General features: G+C 50.5%; 1 protein-coding gene across 1 annotated transcript; it reads left to right on the top strand.

The window, feature by feature from the left end:
• Window positions 1–2,215: 2,215 nt before the first annotated feature.
• CCNO (cyclin O) lies at window positions 2,216–3,462 on the top strand (the record flags this gene model as incomplete). Its single annotated transcript, XM_082497228.1, has 3 exons — window positions 2,216–2,476; window positions 2,576–2,761; window positions 2,977–3,462. The coding sequence occupies 3 exons, from the start codon at window positions 2,216–2,218 to the stop codon at window positions 3,460–3,462; spliced, it is 933 nt and encodes a 310-aa protein (XP_082353354.1).
• Window positions 3,463–16,988: the final 13,526 nt, after the last annotated feature.

Genomic DNA, 16,988 nt, shown 5'->3' with positions numbered 1-16,988 from the left:
CTATCCACACCATTTACAATTGTGAAGTGAAATTTTTGGATCACAACTCAGCTTTCAAGAATGAAGAAAATTTTGGGAGGGAGGAGATTTCGCCATTAAACACCTGCAGTCAAGTAGGAACTCTGTATGTACAGGCAGAGGCATAGTGCAGAAGATAATTTTTCTTTACTCTGAAAAATACAGATTTCATATGGCAGAGGTTAATAGTGTCCAGAAAGGGCACTGAGGAAAATGCATGAAAATGCAAATGCATGGAGCTGTCCAGTTAGATTGTCATAGCAGAACTGGTACTGCTGCACTAAGAGAGAAACGTAAGCTTGAAGTGAACCAGCTTGTGTGCGTTACCCTACACTCCGTTCTGGAAGAGGCAGTAGTTAGTAGTTTGCGAAGAACTCTGAGGGAAAAGTGATCATGTCTGTTATCCTTTTATGAATTGTGCAAACTAGTGATAGTCCTGGCTTCCCAGAAGAGCCAGGAAGTGCTTTTTTTTTTTTTTTAATTCCAAAGTATACATCATTTACGCAAAGAAGCATTTAAACAGTTAAATTTTGATCTTAAGACCTGGATTTTGCCCTCGGTGTTCCCAGCCATATTATTCTTTCACGTCAGAGGCATAGAATAAAAACTTGCAAACTTCATTCCTTGAAGATAAAAATTAAATCTGCACCCTAAACAATTTCCTAGATTTTGTTCTAGTTGAGGTCTTTTATTTATCTCCTTTGCAAACATGAATTAGAAATACATTTCAGTAATTCAAGAATTAACTTTGGATTTGAATTTTGCATATCAGTTATTGGTTTTAAATGGCTAAATCCTAGTGAAAGTGTTAATGTCCTTGACTTTTCTCTTATTTAACTGTGATGAATAGAGGGGTTTTGTTCCATTTATGTATGGTATTGTTGAAATTCAGAGGCTTTTTTTGTGTTCCTTTAGCATGCCCTGCTTTGTAATCTTTTTAAGTAATAGCTTCTTTCAGTTGTTATTAAGGGGTTATATTGTAGTAACTTGGAAATTGCACACTCTCCTGAGTGAGCAAGTCTTCTGCAAAACAGATCACACTGTGGTGTACAGATAAGCACAGTTATCTTAACATTAAAAATAAAGACTACGGTGGCTTTCTGCTTCTGCAGTGTACTTGCGCAACTTTTGTGCCTGTGCTCTTTTGGGTGGATGAATCTTCTCTTTTGTTCAATTTATTTAATAAATAACTTCTGTTAACACCTTTGTGTTACTTTTCTCAAAGCATTTGTCAGACACAAGCCCAGTATCGCTGGATCTTTCTCACTGTAGTAACAATGCTGCTCTTCAGGCTGTACTTTTTTTTTTTAAAGGCAGCATGTCCTGCTGGTCTCTGTACCCTCTCCTTGAAGAGGATTTCTGGCTGTTGCCGTTCAAGCCACCGAATTCCCACCATCTCTCTTTTGCTGCTGGGGTCATAGACTGCTTGAAGCTCTTTTGCCTTTTCCCCATTGACACCTTCCCCATTGCTTGACCCAGAAGGTCTTTCCTCATCTATAGTGGACTTGATCAATGCCTCATACACCCAGATCATATAGGATAAAATAGTCACGTCTGGCCTCAACTCTGCCTCTGTAAACCAGTGGTCACAGTGCAGGAACATTTTGATTTCCCTCCATTTGGCTGTTTAAAACAGTGCTCTGTCGTGCAAATTGTCCGTGGAACCAGGTCCCAAACCGCCCAGAGAACTCCAGTCTTCCCCCTATCTCCCCAGGTGTATTTGTGCTGTATTTCCCGGTGACCTCAAATGCAAGGAGCAACTTGTGGCTGTTAAAGCTCACTGGGCGCTGGATGCTAGGAGCCGGGGAGCCGTTTATTTTAAGTAGTGGCAAAACGGCAGACGCAGCAACTTCAGCCGGCTGGGTTCGGGCTCTGCCGCGAGCGGTTTTAGGGCACTTCTGCCCGGTTTGCTCTCCCCGCCCCTCCCGGCGGAGGCTCGGCGCCCTCCTCTGCTGGAAGGCGTTAGGGAACAGACGGGCGTTTTGGTATACCCGGTTCCTTTCCGGCCCGGCTGCGGATTTTGTTTTGGAGACGACGCTCCCGGCTGTGCGCCCTCCCCCGTGGGGGAGGCGGCGGGGGGAGGGGGGCAGTGGTGGTGCCCGGCGGGAGGCGGGCGGCCATGGCCCCCGGGGCCGCCCCGCCGCTCAAATAGCCGCAGCCGCGCCCGGCGGCGGAGACGGAACGGTCGTCTCCCGCCATGGTAACGGCGGCGAGCGGGCGGTGCGGCGGCGGCAGCCCGCAGCGGCGGGGTCCCGCTCGCTCTCCCGGCCGCTGCCCGCAGCGACCCGTGCGGCGGCGGCGGCGGCGACCGGGGACAGTGGCGGCGGCGGCGGCGGCGGTGGGGGAGAGCCAACAGGAGCTGCAGGCTTTCCGCGACTACGGGGAGAGCTGGTACCGCTCCCGCAAAGGGCTGGAGAGCCGCTTCCAGCCGCGGGAGCCGCTCGCCCGGCAGCCGCAGGTTGGGGGGCGGGGGGGGAAAAGCGGGGACGGCGGCGGGGGACGGGCGGGGGTAGCCCCGGTGCCGGCCCCGCCTGACCCCCCCCTCCCGGTGCCGCAGGTGACGGCGGAGGCGCGCTGCAAGCTGGTGAGCTGGCTCATCCCGGTGCACCGGCACTTCGGCCTCTCCTTCGAGGCGCTCTGTCTGGCCGTCAACATCCTCGACCGCTTCCTCGCTACCACCCCCGTGGCCGCCGACTGCTTCCAGCTCCTGGGGGTGACGGCGCTGCTCATCGCCTGCAAGCAGGTAGGGCGGCCCCGGAGCCCGGCTGCCCCGCCGCCGGCCTCTCTGCAGCCCTCCTCGGCCACCCCGAGCGGCTGCGGCGCCAGCTCAGCCCCAGCCGGGCCGGGCTCCGCAGCCTTTTCCCCCTCCCCGCGCTGCTCCCCGCTCCCGGCTGCAGCATCCCCTCCTCTGTGTCGTGTGTGTGTGTGTGTGTGTGTGTGTGTGTGTGTGTCCGGCAGGTGGAGGTGCACCCCCCCAGCGTGAAGGAGCTCCTCGCCCTCTGCTGCGGCGCCTTCACCCGCCAGCAGCTCCGCAACCTGGAGTGCATCGTCCTGCACCGCCTGGGCTTCGACCTGGCGGCGCCCACCGTCAGCTTCTTCCTGGAGCACTTCAGCCAGGTGCGGCTGCAGGCGCGGGGGGCCGACGCGGGGGAGGCGGCGGACGCCCGCAGCCTGGCAGGGGGGGTGGCCGAGCTCAGCCTGGCCGACTACGCTTTCACCAAATACTCCCCCTCCCTGCTGGCCGCCGGCAGCCTGGGGCTGGCGGACCGGCTGCTGGGCCACCGCAGGCCTCTGGACCTGCGGGTCAGCGGCTACCCGGAGGGGCTCCTGCGGGATTGCATGGAGCAGCTGCAGCTCTTGGTGTCCCTCAACGGGCAGTCCCTGCCGCTCCTCCTGCCCCCGGAGGTGGCCCAGAAGTGCCCCTGGCTGCGGGGCGGCCGCTGAGTGCGGGGTGGGGGGTGGGGGCGGGGGGCTAACGGCGAGGCCATCCCGTCATTCGTACCTCCAGCCACCGTGGTGTCTGCCTCGGCCCTGAGCCGGGATGGTTCCGGGATGGCTCCTCGTCTGTGCTCCGTAGAGTTGATGTAGGGTCTGATCAACTAAGCATTACTGTAATTTTTGTAAAGGTTTAAAAATCGGGTCACGTTTCGCGCGTGATGTTACTGTATGTCCGTTGCACTGTCCCTTTGCTGTTTTTTAAAATCCAGCATGTAAATAATATACAAAATCTCAAGTACTGTATTATTTATTTGGAGGATGGTCCGAAAAGGTGATGATAGCAGGACCAAATGAACGTTGAATAAACTCATTTCTACTTGTCACCTGTATTTGTTTATTTGCTGGTGGTGGGCGTACACAGATGGGAGAGGAAACACATTGGCACAGAACGAGTTCACCCCAACAGTTAACTTCAGCCCCTCCCCAAATAATTATGCCCAGTGGTGTCATTCCTCATTTCAAAAAAAAAGAAAAAAAAAAACAAAAACAACAAACAAAATATTAGGCACTGACCTAAGCGTAGGAAAACACAACGCTAAATAATAAAACAGCAAGTTACTATTTTTCCAGCAGGTCTGTAACCCAAGTGCATATTCCTAACCAAGTTGGCATTGGGGAAGAAAACAGTCATAATATAAAATATTTTATTCATTTTGTTGCCTGTGTATTTGCACACAGAAGTGATGTGAAAAGAGCATATGCACATCCAAAGTTGCCCCCGGAGGTGCTCGCCTTGCAGGGCAGCAGGGAACGGGCGAACGGCAGCTTGGTCAGCGCTCCGAGCCCCGCCTGGCGTCGGGTATTCAAGGGCAGAACGAGCAAAACTTACCCAAACCGGCAGAAACTACCTACAAGCCCGTCACAGGAGGCGAAGAGTCACTTTATCTTCCGCCAGCCGCGTCGGTGATTTCAGCGGGGCTCGGCGCAGCAGCCGGGGGGGGCGGCGGGAACCTTCTCCCGGTGGGGGACCCTCTCCCAATGCGGGGCTCAGTAAAGCCGCCGGTTGGTTTCTTTTTTTTCTGCCCCCTGCCCCCCGCCCCCCTTACGCTTCCCTCGCCGCCGGCCCTTAGTTCTGGCATTTAATATTTTAATTTAATAATTTAATAAATATCCTTAAAAAAAAAAAAAAAAAAAAAAAAAAAACCAGCCCAGCCCGCAAGCCGACGCCCACAAGCGTCCCGGCAGGGACCCGGGGGGGTGGGAGGGAGCAGGAACTGAGGTGCTGGCGGGGGGGGGCGGCCGCGCCTCTCCTCTCCTCGGTTTTCCCTCCGGGACAGACCCCTCGGCCCGCCCCGACTCCGCGGGCGCGGGGAAGGGCTCCGCGGGCGCGGGAGCCGCCGGCGCGGCCCGGGGAAGGCGGCGGGAGGTTTCCGCGCCCCGGCGGAGGGGAGGCGGGCGGGCGGGCAGCCCCTGGCATGGCCCCGGCCCCCCGCGCCCCTGCCCGCGGGGCGGCGCCGAGCGGGGCGCGGGGCGGAGGGCGCTCGCCGGGGCCGGTGCCGGGACCAGGGCCGGTGCCGGTGCCGCGGCGGCAGGATGGAGCAGGGCGGCCGCCGCCGGGCTTTCGGCAGCATCTGCCCCAACAGGGTGCAGGGGCCGCCGGTCCGCCTCGCCAAGAAGCCAGCCCGGCCCGGCGGGGGGGCGGCGGGGACTCCCCCGGCCGCCCCGAGCCCTCGAGCGCCCCCGCCCCGCCCGCGACGCAGCGGCCCCCCGCCGGCCCCCGCCGCAACCCCCCTCGGTGAGTCTGTCCGCGGTGGAGAGCCCTGACCATCCCCCTCCCGGCCATCTCCCCCTCCCCGTGCCTCCCACCGCGGCCCCCTGATGCCCCTCACCGTGCTTCCTAGCCCTGCATCCCCTGGCCGAGACACCCCCACCATTCCCTCCACCTTGTCCCCCTGGCCATGTCTCCCTCTCCATGCCCCCCGCTGTGCGTGCTTCCCGGTGCCCCTCACTGTGCTCCCCAGCCCTGCATCCGCCAGCCATGACACCCACACCATGTCCTCCACTATGTTCCCCCGAGCCATGTCCCCCTCTCCATGCCTCCTGCTGTGTCATCCCCTGGTGCCCCTCTTCATGCTCCCCAGCCCTGCATCCCCCGGCCGAGCCTCTAGAGGATGCCCCCTGGCCGTGCTTCCCACTTCAACACAGCCCCTTTGGCTATGCCCATCCCTGCCCGGGCTCCTAAACACTGTCTCTTGCTGTCCCCAGTGCTCACCACCATTGACTGGCAGGATTTGGCAGCCTGTGCCCCCATCCTTCCCGCTACTGCAGCCAGCCCTGTGACCCTGCAGCAGGTAACCCCCCAGCTGGGGCAGGCTTGGCTGCCCCTGGCACAGGGCACCCACACGAATGGCCCCCTCAAGCCTATGGGTGGCTGGCAGCCTCCCCGGCCTCAGGCTTCCCACCTGTGAAGTGGGCACATTGGAGGACAGCGTCTTGTCCCACGCCTTGGATGGGTTAGTGGCAAGGGCTGGGGACAGGTGCCCGGGTGTGCCTAGGCTGTGGGAAGGTGATGAGCGCAGGCAGCATTCAGTGTCAGAGCAGCATGGGTAGCAGTGGGCAGCACAGGCAGGTCTGAGTGCTGGACCCCGCTCACAGGCACGTTTCCTTCACACCCCCCATCCCCAGGGTTCCTGCTTCCAGGATGGACCGGAGTTTGATTTCCAGGAGTTCAGAGATGCTGTCGATGATTTCATATCTGGCAAGTAGATATTTTTCCTTACTTGAGCCAAACACACCTGTGGGTGCACATCAGCACGTGACGCTGCATTCGATCTCTTTTTTTGCTTTGTTTTGGGGTTTTTGAATGCCCACTTACTGCACGCTTGTCCCACCCTGAGACAGTCAGTAAGGCAGCATGTCCCTGCACACCCCCTTAGAGGGACCTGGGCTGGCACTCAGCTTTCCCCCATGGGCGACAGAAGTTAAATCCAAACAGGTTTAGGGTGCACAGCCTCTGCAGTAGGGTAAAAGCATGTCAGGAAATACTGGAGGGATGCTCAGAACCGGGATGGTGTGTGGGGGTCAGGGGGAAGAAAGGACATGAAAACTGTCTTAACACCTGTGGCTATTCCCTCCAGGTGCATCCACCTCAATGCCACTGCCACTGGACTGTGCTGACTTTGATTTCTCACTTGGCGAGGAGGTGGCCTTTGGCCCCTGCACGCCGCAGCCGGAGAGCAGCGCTCTGGCGCAGATGCCCCCGCAATGCCTGCCTTCCCCCGAGCCGTGCTGGAGAGACCTGGCAGACCAGCACCAGAAGGCACTGGGAGATGCCTTGGAGGCAAACAGCCAGGTAGGGACTCCCAAGGGCTCCCCAAGGTCCTTGGTGCTGAGTTTCTTGGTTTCTCCCCCTCGCATCCTGCTGAGGCAGCTGTGTGGCCCTAGTGTGCAGCATCCCCTGGCCCCGGGGCAGTGGGGCTGTCCTGACCGCCCTGCCTGTCCCCACTTATCCTTGGCAGCTGCAGGAGACCCTCACGCAGAGGCAGGAAGAGCTGGCGACGCTGCGGGAGAGCAACGTGCAGCTGAAGGAGCTGGCGAGCCAGGCCAGGCAGCTGGCCGCTGTCCTTGACGTGAGCGCTGCCCCCACACCTGGCCCTACTGGTCCCTGGGGACGAAGGGGTGCGCGGGGGGACAGGGTGCAGGGTGGGACAGGGCCATGGGGGGGTGTGTGGGGAGGTGTGGGGCGGGATGGGATGTTGCAGGGTGGGTGGGGGTGGTGTGGGGGCAGGGGAGGGCGGTGTGTGGTGGTGCGGAGTACAGCGGTGCGGGACAGAGTGAGTGGGGCGGGGCAGGGCAGGGCAGGGCAAGGCGGGCGGGGTTGGTGTGGTGTGGGGTACAGCGGTGCGGGACGGAGCAGGGCAGTGGGGATTCAGGGCGTTCAGGGCCGGGCGGTGAAGGATGGGGCGGTGAGGGGATGCGCGGTGCGGCGCAGCCCGCGGAAGACGCGCTCTCTCCCCCCCGGCAGACGCTGATGCTCCCGCAGTGCGCCGACGAGGCGGCCCTTCCTCCTCCTCCTCCTCTTCCTCCTCTTCATCCTCCGCCTCCTCCTCCCGCCGCCGCCCCCTCCCCGGCCGGTACCTGGGCCGGGCGCGGGCGGCCGGAGCCGGGGGAGGAGGCGGCGGGCGTGGATGCCATGCTGCGGGAGGTGTCGGAGAAGTGCCGCGCCGCCCTGCGCAGCCTTGTGGGGGGCAGCCCGGGGGGGAACAGCCCGGGGGGGGACAGCCCCACGGCCAAGCGCCCGCGGCCGACCCCGCGCCTGCACGGCACCTTCCGCGGGCTGCGCACCGGCCGCCCGGGCGGCGGCGGGGATCTGGAGGGGGGGGGCAGCCTGCGGGCGGCGCTGGGGGAGGCGGGCGGCATCCGCACCCTGTCCTTCCCGCAGGGCAACGCCTTCACCCTCCGCACCGCCGGCGGAGGGTACCGCTTTCGCTGGGTGCCGCGCTGAGACCCCACGGAGCCCCGCCACCCCGGCCCCACGCGTGTCCCGGGCGAGGCGGAGCGGGGCCGGCCGCAGCGTCAGGCTGGCAGGGCACCCGCCGCCCGGCGGCAGGCTCCCCTTTTTCTCTTGGAAAAAAAAAAAAAAAGGGTATTTGCGGTGTTACCCCGTTGCTGGAGGCTGGAGAAGAGAAGGGACGCGGGCGGCGAGCCCCGGGCACCGCAGCCGCAGCCGTCGCCGGTCTTGACACAGAGCTGGGGCTTTCGAGTCGGCAGCTCACCCTCAGTAGTCCGCTAATGAATGTAATGAGTGCAGAGATCAAACGAACATCTGCCCGGTTTTATCCGGAGGTTTTCCTCAGTTGAGCAGAAGAAATATGACTCACAGAATAGTGACTCCGTCTGACTGGTGTGAAAACGGATGGACCATCCCAAGTGGTCTGAACACGGTACACCTTCCCCATCACAGAATTTTACACCCATAATGTTTACAAATTGCACTCGTGTCGTTCATGTGTGCAGCTGTATGTGTATATTTGCACTTGGTGTGATGATTAAATAGTGCTTAAAATTGCTGTTTATTTGTATTGATTTAATGTAAACACGGTGTTTGCATCAGGTATGCATGTTTGCTTTCATTAGAGCAAAGATAACAGAAAGCTGAGCATCTACACAAAGTTTACTTTGCTTTATGTGCTCAAGCAGAAATTTTCGTATTAAAACATGCTGCTGTTAACATTCATTGATGTTATCTCAAGTAGAGAGAAGCATGAGTAATGTTAAATTGTTCTGAATGGATACATTTCACTTGCACTGGTTTGAATGCTGAACTACTGACAGCAGATGTGAAATGATACCTGAAGTTTCTTTTCCTGTGGCGCACAAGTGAATGGTGGCACCGTGCTCCACCCAGGATAGAGGTTTTCTGTCTGTGGAGTTACCATTTTCTTTTTTGCTTTTCAACACTCAGATTTTCCAGTATTCTTGCATGGGTCCATGCACATTAACAGCAATACAACTGTAACAGGCTTGTGTGACAGCACCACATCATCATCTCAGCGGCAGGTTTCTTAGGGGAGTTACAACCCTGCATGTAGTGTTGTGCTTTTGGCAAGCAGAGACTGTATTAGGAAGGAGAATGGTTCTTGTCACCAGCATGACGAGTAGTTATGTGGCTCTTGGGAGACTCAAAAGGTGGTTCTTCATATCTGTGGTCTTCCGTGCCTACAGCACTGATGTTTTCTAGCAGGGGAGGTGCTGAAGCCCTGTCTGGGATGCTGAGGGCTCAGCCCTGGGACAATTCCAGAGCAGTTCATATTTCAGGAGAAGACATTGCCACCTTGGCCAAAATGTTGTGTGAAAGCTCTGGTTCTGCAGTGGCCAGGATACACAAAACCTGCTTGGCTGCACTGAATTCAGCAGGGAATAAAATGATAACATAAGGCAGCTTGTATAGATATGTATAGTTCCTCTCCATGCGTTTTATGAAGTTAAACGCAAAATGTATAGTAGGTACAACTCTGTAATGCTCATAAGCTTATTAATTCCTCAGAAATAAAGTGACACATGAAGACTGTAAACTTCTTGTAGGGTGCAATAATAAAGTAATCACCCCGTTGGATTGTCACTAGTGTTGTTCTTCTGCTACTTCAAGTCTTTTCATAATTAAGAATACATATTTATCCACTTGCAGTTAATCTGCTGTAGATTTTCCACTGATTACTTTTGCTCATAGTGTTTCTATGTTAAAAGTATCCTTGATTTTGTGTTGTGATCTAAAAGTAACAGAAATTATCATGGATGTTTTTTAAAAATTTATTTAATTTTCATCCCTGTTAATTGGAAAGGCTGAAAATTGGCTAATCAGACCAAGATGCTTGTCACCGAGACTCACAGAAGCATCATCAGACACATAACTGGTAAAAGGAAAAGGTGTTCGGTATGCAACATGGTATATTAATAGCGTTACGCTATAAGCATAGTTATATAGTTATAGAGGTGCACTATAAACATCTCCTTTAAGCTATAAAGGTGTGCTTTAAATTCACACTTATCCATCTGCTTCCATGGAGGAACTTCATAAAAAGTGGACAAATCTCTTGCCCAGACTAAAGCAACCCGAAAACTGCTTTTGTGAGCAGTAACTTAAAAGGGTTCTTTGTCTTTCTGTCAAGGAGGACTTGGTGGGATCTCAGGGAGAGAAGCCCGGCCCCTGTGATACATGCTCATTCTTCACAGTTGTTCCATCAGAAGCTGATCCCTGGAGAAGCTGGAAGTCCACCACTAGGAAATCTCCTGTCCAAACAGATCTGGCTTAATGCTTAGTGTCTGGGGCAGGATCTGTGCCACAGGGCACAGGACAGAGCTCCTGCATGGGCAGATATAATGGACTGATGAACATGTTGGTCTGTGGTTTATGTTCACTGTGATTTTCTCTCCCTGGTGGTGCATGGTCCATGCAATGGGTGCATGGAGCTGCCCAAGTCCACAGCAGAAATAAAGTAGATGCAATGACATTTCATGACCTTTGTTCCTGCTCGTAAGTACGCTTCCTCCACTCTTCCCTGCTGGTGCTGGGCCATGGGATGGGTGGCTGTGGACCTATGGCAGGGCAGAACTGCGGGCAACTGGGACGCTTTGAGGTGAAACAGAAAAATACCTTTTTTTGAGGGGAGAGGAGGGGTGATGCCAGGGGAAGGGCTTAGTGGTCGTGTTTTGAATATAAGCACCTCAATTGCACATAAGCCTTGTTCTGGGCACAAGGGTTTTTCACTGGATAAAATCTTTAGGTGTTAATTAAAAAATGACACCAGACCTCAAGGTACAGCTTGATTAAAAAGAAATACTAGAAAGACAAACTATTTTTTAGTAAATAGGTGCATATTAAGTCAGTAATTTTCAGTCTTGAAGATGGCAAGAGCAAAAGGGATCTGGATTGAGGTATTTAGAAATGGCATAGGGCTTTTGGTATAATTGTAACTTGCAAAAGCCTTTTTTATCAGCAATATTGCCCACTCCTTGGTCTAAAGGCAATACCCACAAGGCTGAGTGTTGACATGACATTTTCCTGTGGGGATTGCCAAGGTTATTCATTGGGTCATAAAGAGAAAATTTGCCCTTTCACGAATCTGAGCTACTCTCCATGTGTTCGTAACAGAAATGCTCTTGCTTCGATATTCATATCAACTTGTACATAAACATAGGCACACATTTGGTGTCATTAAGTTGGCCTGACCAGCATTTCTGAAGCACGTGGGTTCCCACAACTCCCATTCAGATGAAGCTAATGTCCATGAGAACGACGCAGCCGATGCTCCCGTCGGTTTGCAACTGACCCTGGGTGGCAGCAGGCAAGCATCAAGGTGGCTCAGACACTTGGTAACCATGTAGAGACCAGGCCGTAATGTGGCTATGGCCCTTTAGCAGCAGTACTAAATTACTCCTGTTGTTTTTGGCTCCTCTGTTCAGTGATTACACAGAGACGGGTTTTCACTAACTTTCCTCCCCTTGTTTTCATGAATATTTTTCTAAGGAATATTCCACCTATGTCTAACTTCAGCAAAAAGATAAGCATTTTGCAGTCAGTTTTACATGATAGCAGCAGCACTCTTCACCTTTTCCAAACATTGACTTACTTCTGGTCAGCAGTCATTGTTTACATTTTGCATTGTACAGTCTTAACGAACAACTAAAGCTAATGAGGTAAAAAAAGGCTGTAGTTTGCTTTGGCACAACTATTTCATAGGTGCATCAGAAACAGTCTTAAAGTCTGCCTTGCACCTAGCACCTGTTCAAACTCTGATAGCAAGTCACTATTTATGTTCAATATTTACTTTATACTCTTCAACAAAATACTATGAAAAAACCCCAAAATTAATAAGTGTCTTCAAGGTTTATTCACACATTGTCATCACTTTCGGTAAAGTCTCCAGATTTCTCGCGTGGGTAATGCAGTTAAGTTCTAAATCATTTGTTAAAATAGGGTAGCTGGAAATTTTGAGACTTATTCTCTTTTTCACCCAATAGTTGTTGCAATGGCCTGTGAGGGTATGTCCCAGGCATCCCCCGTGTAAGTCTCTGTCACAGGCTGACAGACACCAAGCATGCAGAAGATAGATAGTTACATTTTGGGCTTCCAGCTCTTCTATGGCACTGGTCTTGGGATTTCAGGCAGTGACTCCTGTATTGAATCCCATATATCTATTTGTATAAGCTCACCTCAGCAGATGCTTTACAGTTCCAAACAGCTTTCGCCCACGTACCAGGGATCTTCCTGAATCCCCTTGGGTGGACTGCTTGGGCTTTCAGAGTCAGGGGACACCAATAGGATGTTGGCTCAGCAGCGAGCCTGCACACCCTGGAGGAACTGCAGGGAAAACTCAACTCTGGCTGATCACATTTGCAGGCATTTAATGTAACTAAATGGTATTAACAATTATAAGTTTCTCCTCTATATCCTTGAACAGCAGAAATGTCCTGTCTTTTAAGCCTTTTCATAGTGATGTGTACAGCTGGCTCGGTACCTTGAAACTCAGCCCTTTTTCCAGTACTTGGCAATGTGAATCATTAATAGTTACTGCTTGGGGATTTGTGGTGACAGCTGAATTGTCCCAGACATCAGGTAGGCTCTCATTTATGATAGTGCTGAGGGAGTAGAGATGGAGACCCGATAGAGACATTTTTCTCCTCTAACCTAATGGGATTGCCATTGTTTTAAGCTGTGCTGCAATAGCACACAGAGACCACGTGCACATAGTAGAAGACAGCCTGGAGACTCCATGATTCCAAAAAGATAGGCATGATACAAAAGGAAGTGTCTTTATACCCTGGTTACAGTTGGGAAGCTGAGGCACAGAGGTGTAACATGGTTTGGCATAAGTCACTGCACGTGTCTGTGACAAAATAAGAGACAGAATCTTGATCTCCTGCGACCTGCTCAGGTTGCTTTTCGTGTATTGTCTCTTCTCTGTGCCATGAACTCATCCTGCCTCTTGGAGGACTGTACCTAGCTGACATGGGAGCTAGAGATAAGGAGAGGCTTGTGTGGAATAGAATTAGGAAAGGAAGCATGTTGCAAGCCAAACTGCATGTTTTGTAGCAATTTTTTTTGTTGTTGAAAAGATTTTAGGAGTTGGTCTGGATCTGTACACTAAAAATGTAACTCAAATCACTGAACTCTTCCAGAAAAAGGCATTTTTGTTCATGATTATTCATGATTCAGTTCTCTAGTCAAAAATAAATGTACTTATAAGGAATCCCTTACCATTGTTTTTTTTTTTTTTTTTTTTTTTTTGTTTTGTTTTTTTTTAATTCCTGTTGTACTGTCACTCTCATGAGACCCCATCTGGAGTACTGCATCCAGCTCTGGAGTCCCCAACATAAGAAGGACATGGACCTGCTGGAGCACGTCCAGAGGAGAGCCATGAGAATGATCCGAGGGCTGGAGCACCTCTCCTATGAGGAGAGGCTGAAAGAGTTGGGGCTGTTCAGCCTGGAGAAGAGAAGGCTCCGGGGAGATCTTATTGCGGCCTTCCAGTACCTAAAGGGGGCCTACAGGAGAGCTGGGGAACGACTTTTTACTAGGGCATGTAGTGACAGGACGAGGGGGAATGGCTTTAAACAGGAAGAGGGCAGGTTCAGATTGAACATCAGGAAGTTTTTCACTCTGAGGGTGGTGAGGCACTGGCACAGGTTGCCCAGAGAGGCTGTTGAGGCCCCATCCCTGGAGGTGTTCAAGGCCAGGCTGGATGTGGCCTTGGACAACCTGGTCTAGTGAGAGGTGTCCCTGCCTATGGCAGGGGGGTTGGAACTTGATGATCTTCAAGGTCCTTTCCAACCTAAACCATTCTAGGATTCTATGATTCTATGTTCCAAATTGGTTAGCAGTGACCTTTGCGTTCACAGCACTGTGGATAACAAATCACATTTTTTAAAAGAGTAATTTTCTGAATGAAAGATACCAGACAGGTGACTTTTACCACTAAAAAAAATCATGATGTATTTTCTTTGCCAACCATTGTGGAAATTTTGTAAGAAAGCTTTTCACTTTATTTCTAGGCTTTCAGTCCCTTTGTGCTAGCAGTTAGTCTCAGGCAGCCTACTCTGCCTGCTCTTTGGACATCTCATTGTGCTGTGTTCTTACACCAGGGCCCAGAACAGACCCAGAACTGGTAGGTCAGACACTGCAGTCCCATGTTCAGCTCCTGTCCCCTTCCTCCAAATCTTAGAACCTCAGCGTGATGGTAGAGTCAACTGTTGTGAAAAAAAAAAAAAAAAAAACCAACAACAAAACAACCAACAAACAAACCCCAAAACCCAACAAAGGAGGGAATTGAAAAAATAGGTGAAATATCTGTGAACAGTAAAGCTTTGTAGTGTTTTCAGTGTGGATTCTAGGGCATTAAAACTGAGGTAGTGTGCAACTTAATGTTAGTTTTAGCCCCTGAAATTCAGTGCTACCTTTTGGAATCATTAAATAGAATGGTATGTCCAATTCTTCACATCCCTTTTAAATTTCAATACAACTCAGAGCAGGTGGAATCAAGATCTGTAGCTAAGAGTTTGCTTTACACTGGATATTTGCCATGAGTAGAATCCTCTGTCAGCAATTGATTCAACATCCTCAAAATTAAATCTTTTTACTTCTTATTTTGGGGTTTTGCGTTAAGGCCAAAATCAACACCTACAAGAACTATGAACCTGCAGAAAGTATTTGTAACTACTATGCTGTTACTTTTGTATGAACTCTTACACAACCTTGACTTAGGAAGAAAAAGACTGAGCATGTGAATACGTCATCAGCAAAAAAGCTGGCTGAAAACATTTGTTTATTTTTGTAAGTGCCCAGAACTAGAAGGATTATCATCGTTTATATTTATTTGTTTAGCAGGTGCTCTGACATGTTGTAGCCTCTGATTACTTTCCACTGGTTATTATCCAAACAATTATACTTTGAATCACAGCTCCTTTAGGAATATTTTTTTCCCTTTGCAGATGATCAGCTCTCTACTATTCTGGCAACAAATACAACATGAATTAGCAAATTTATTCCCTGTGATTCACCTTCTTTTAGCTCAGGTGGAGCAGACATGGGCAGCTGCAGTCAATTTCCACTACTGTCACGATATTTTGACTGGTTCCAATAGAAAACTGAGCTGCAGTTTCATGTGGTCAAAGATCTTTTAAGGTATATTAATAATCATTAAGGTTAGGTAAGGTTATTTTTTTACTGTAAGAAAATGTATTTAAACATGTTGAAACTAAACCTCAGTACAAAAACGTTCTTTACAATTTATTGAACAGTATACAGCTGTTTAAACAAAGTGATAAAAAATTATGTTACAGCCCTAAACTCTTACCATGTTAACAAAAGATTTAGCCAGATTAATCTGTTTATTGTACCAATGACACATCTCAGTATATTGTTACTCTCTTTTCAGTCAACAGTTGCAACACAGACCCTGAGAGCTTATGACCACATTTGAACAACTGTCCAACAAAGGATGGACACTCAATCAAAGTTACGAAGTTTAAATTGCAGTTTCTGGCATGTGTGGAGTTATCAAGCAGGTAAAGTTCATCTCAGTCATGTACAGTTTTCTTCCGGGATGAAATATAAGCACTTAAAAAATGCAAAGAAAAGCTGGATTCAAATGTAGAAATGCTCTGTTCCGTTTTGATTTGTACTACCAAAATTTTGCAAAGTTAAAACCATGAAAATTTCAGAAGCATGGACTTTGTCTCTTGCAGGGGACAAAAACATTAGAAAAATGGGTGAATCACAGCCTCATCCATGTACAGGTGCTCTCTTCTGTACCTTAGACTGGGCTGCAGCTCTGGCATCAGCCAGATTACAAACTGCCCTGGAAGGTCCATGGGCATGTTGGCAAAACCCGAAACAACCTCCCCTCACCGCACATCCAGTATCTGGCCTTTATTTGTAACTTTAATCTCATTTACCACAATTTTGAAAATGATTCAACTTGACCAGAAAACAACAACCAAATCTCCCAGAACAGTATCTCTCTACACAGGATTTCCACTGAACATGTACCTCACTTACTGTCTTCTTCCTGATTTGGAAAGCCTGATTAGAAATAATCTTTATTACCCAAGATACCTTTTCTCTGTCTGAAGCTGTAGTTTCCCACAAAAGCGTCTTTCCAGAGGAAGAAGAGAATTGTCAACTCACTGATGGAGGATCCATGAGGATGAAACCATTAACGGTGGCAAATTGGGTCATAGATTTGGCACAAGTATTGTCTGCATGACTTTCAGAACTAAGTGTGTAACCCACCTCTTATTCAGACTTTCTCCCAGCTGTGCTCTGATGAGGATAATGGCCACAAACTTGTCTCTTTTCAACAAGAGGGGAGGTGATAGGAGGATAAATGTAATTTTTTGAGAGCTCCTAGATTATGATGGTGATGTGTACCTATACAGTAGTTCAGACAGAGAGATGCAGCTTTACGTACTCATATTGAATTAGAGGTGAACACCATCCTTACAAGCTGAGCTTTAATTTGGTTTATTAAGTCCCCAGTTGCAAAATACATGAAACATTGTTACTGCCAGTCAGTGCATACATTAAGTTCAAATTAAACTACACCAAAAAAAAAAAAAAAGCTTAGTAACATATTTAGCCTTCACCCTCTTCCTCCCTTCTTAAAGTCCACTTGTTTAGTTGCCTTGTACTATGCTGGTAACTCAAAAGAGCCCAGAAACATGAAAGCAGAGCCCTGTTCTGCTGTGTGCTCTGTAAACCCAGAGCGTTTGCCCAAAGGCACTTTTTGGAAGTCTGCATCCTTTTGGCTTATTTTGTGTGGCTCTTTTGGTGGCAGAAGACTCACAAAATTTCATGGTCAAACATTTAAAGGAGGAAAAGAAGATATTTTAATGCAGCTAACTATTAAATATGATTTTTCTTCTTTGTGCATTCTTTCTAACATTTTGTAAGTATTTTTCTCATTTTTTTCCTAGTACTTAGTGACTGACCATGTTTAGAACCTCTAACAGGGCTAAGGTGTCGGTGCAAGGAG

Source organism: Vanellus vanellus, assembly GCF_965231255.1.
Source record: "Vanellus vanellus genome assembly, chromosome: Z".
In the NCBI taxonomy this organism is placed as follows: domain Eukaryota; kingdom Metazoa; phylum Chordata; class Aves; order Charadriiformes; family Charadriidae; genus Vanellus; species Vanellus vanellus.
This window is presented reverse-complemented; position numbering and strand designations above follow the sequence as displayed.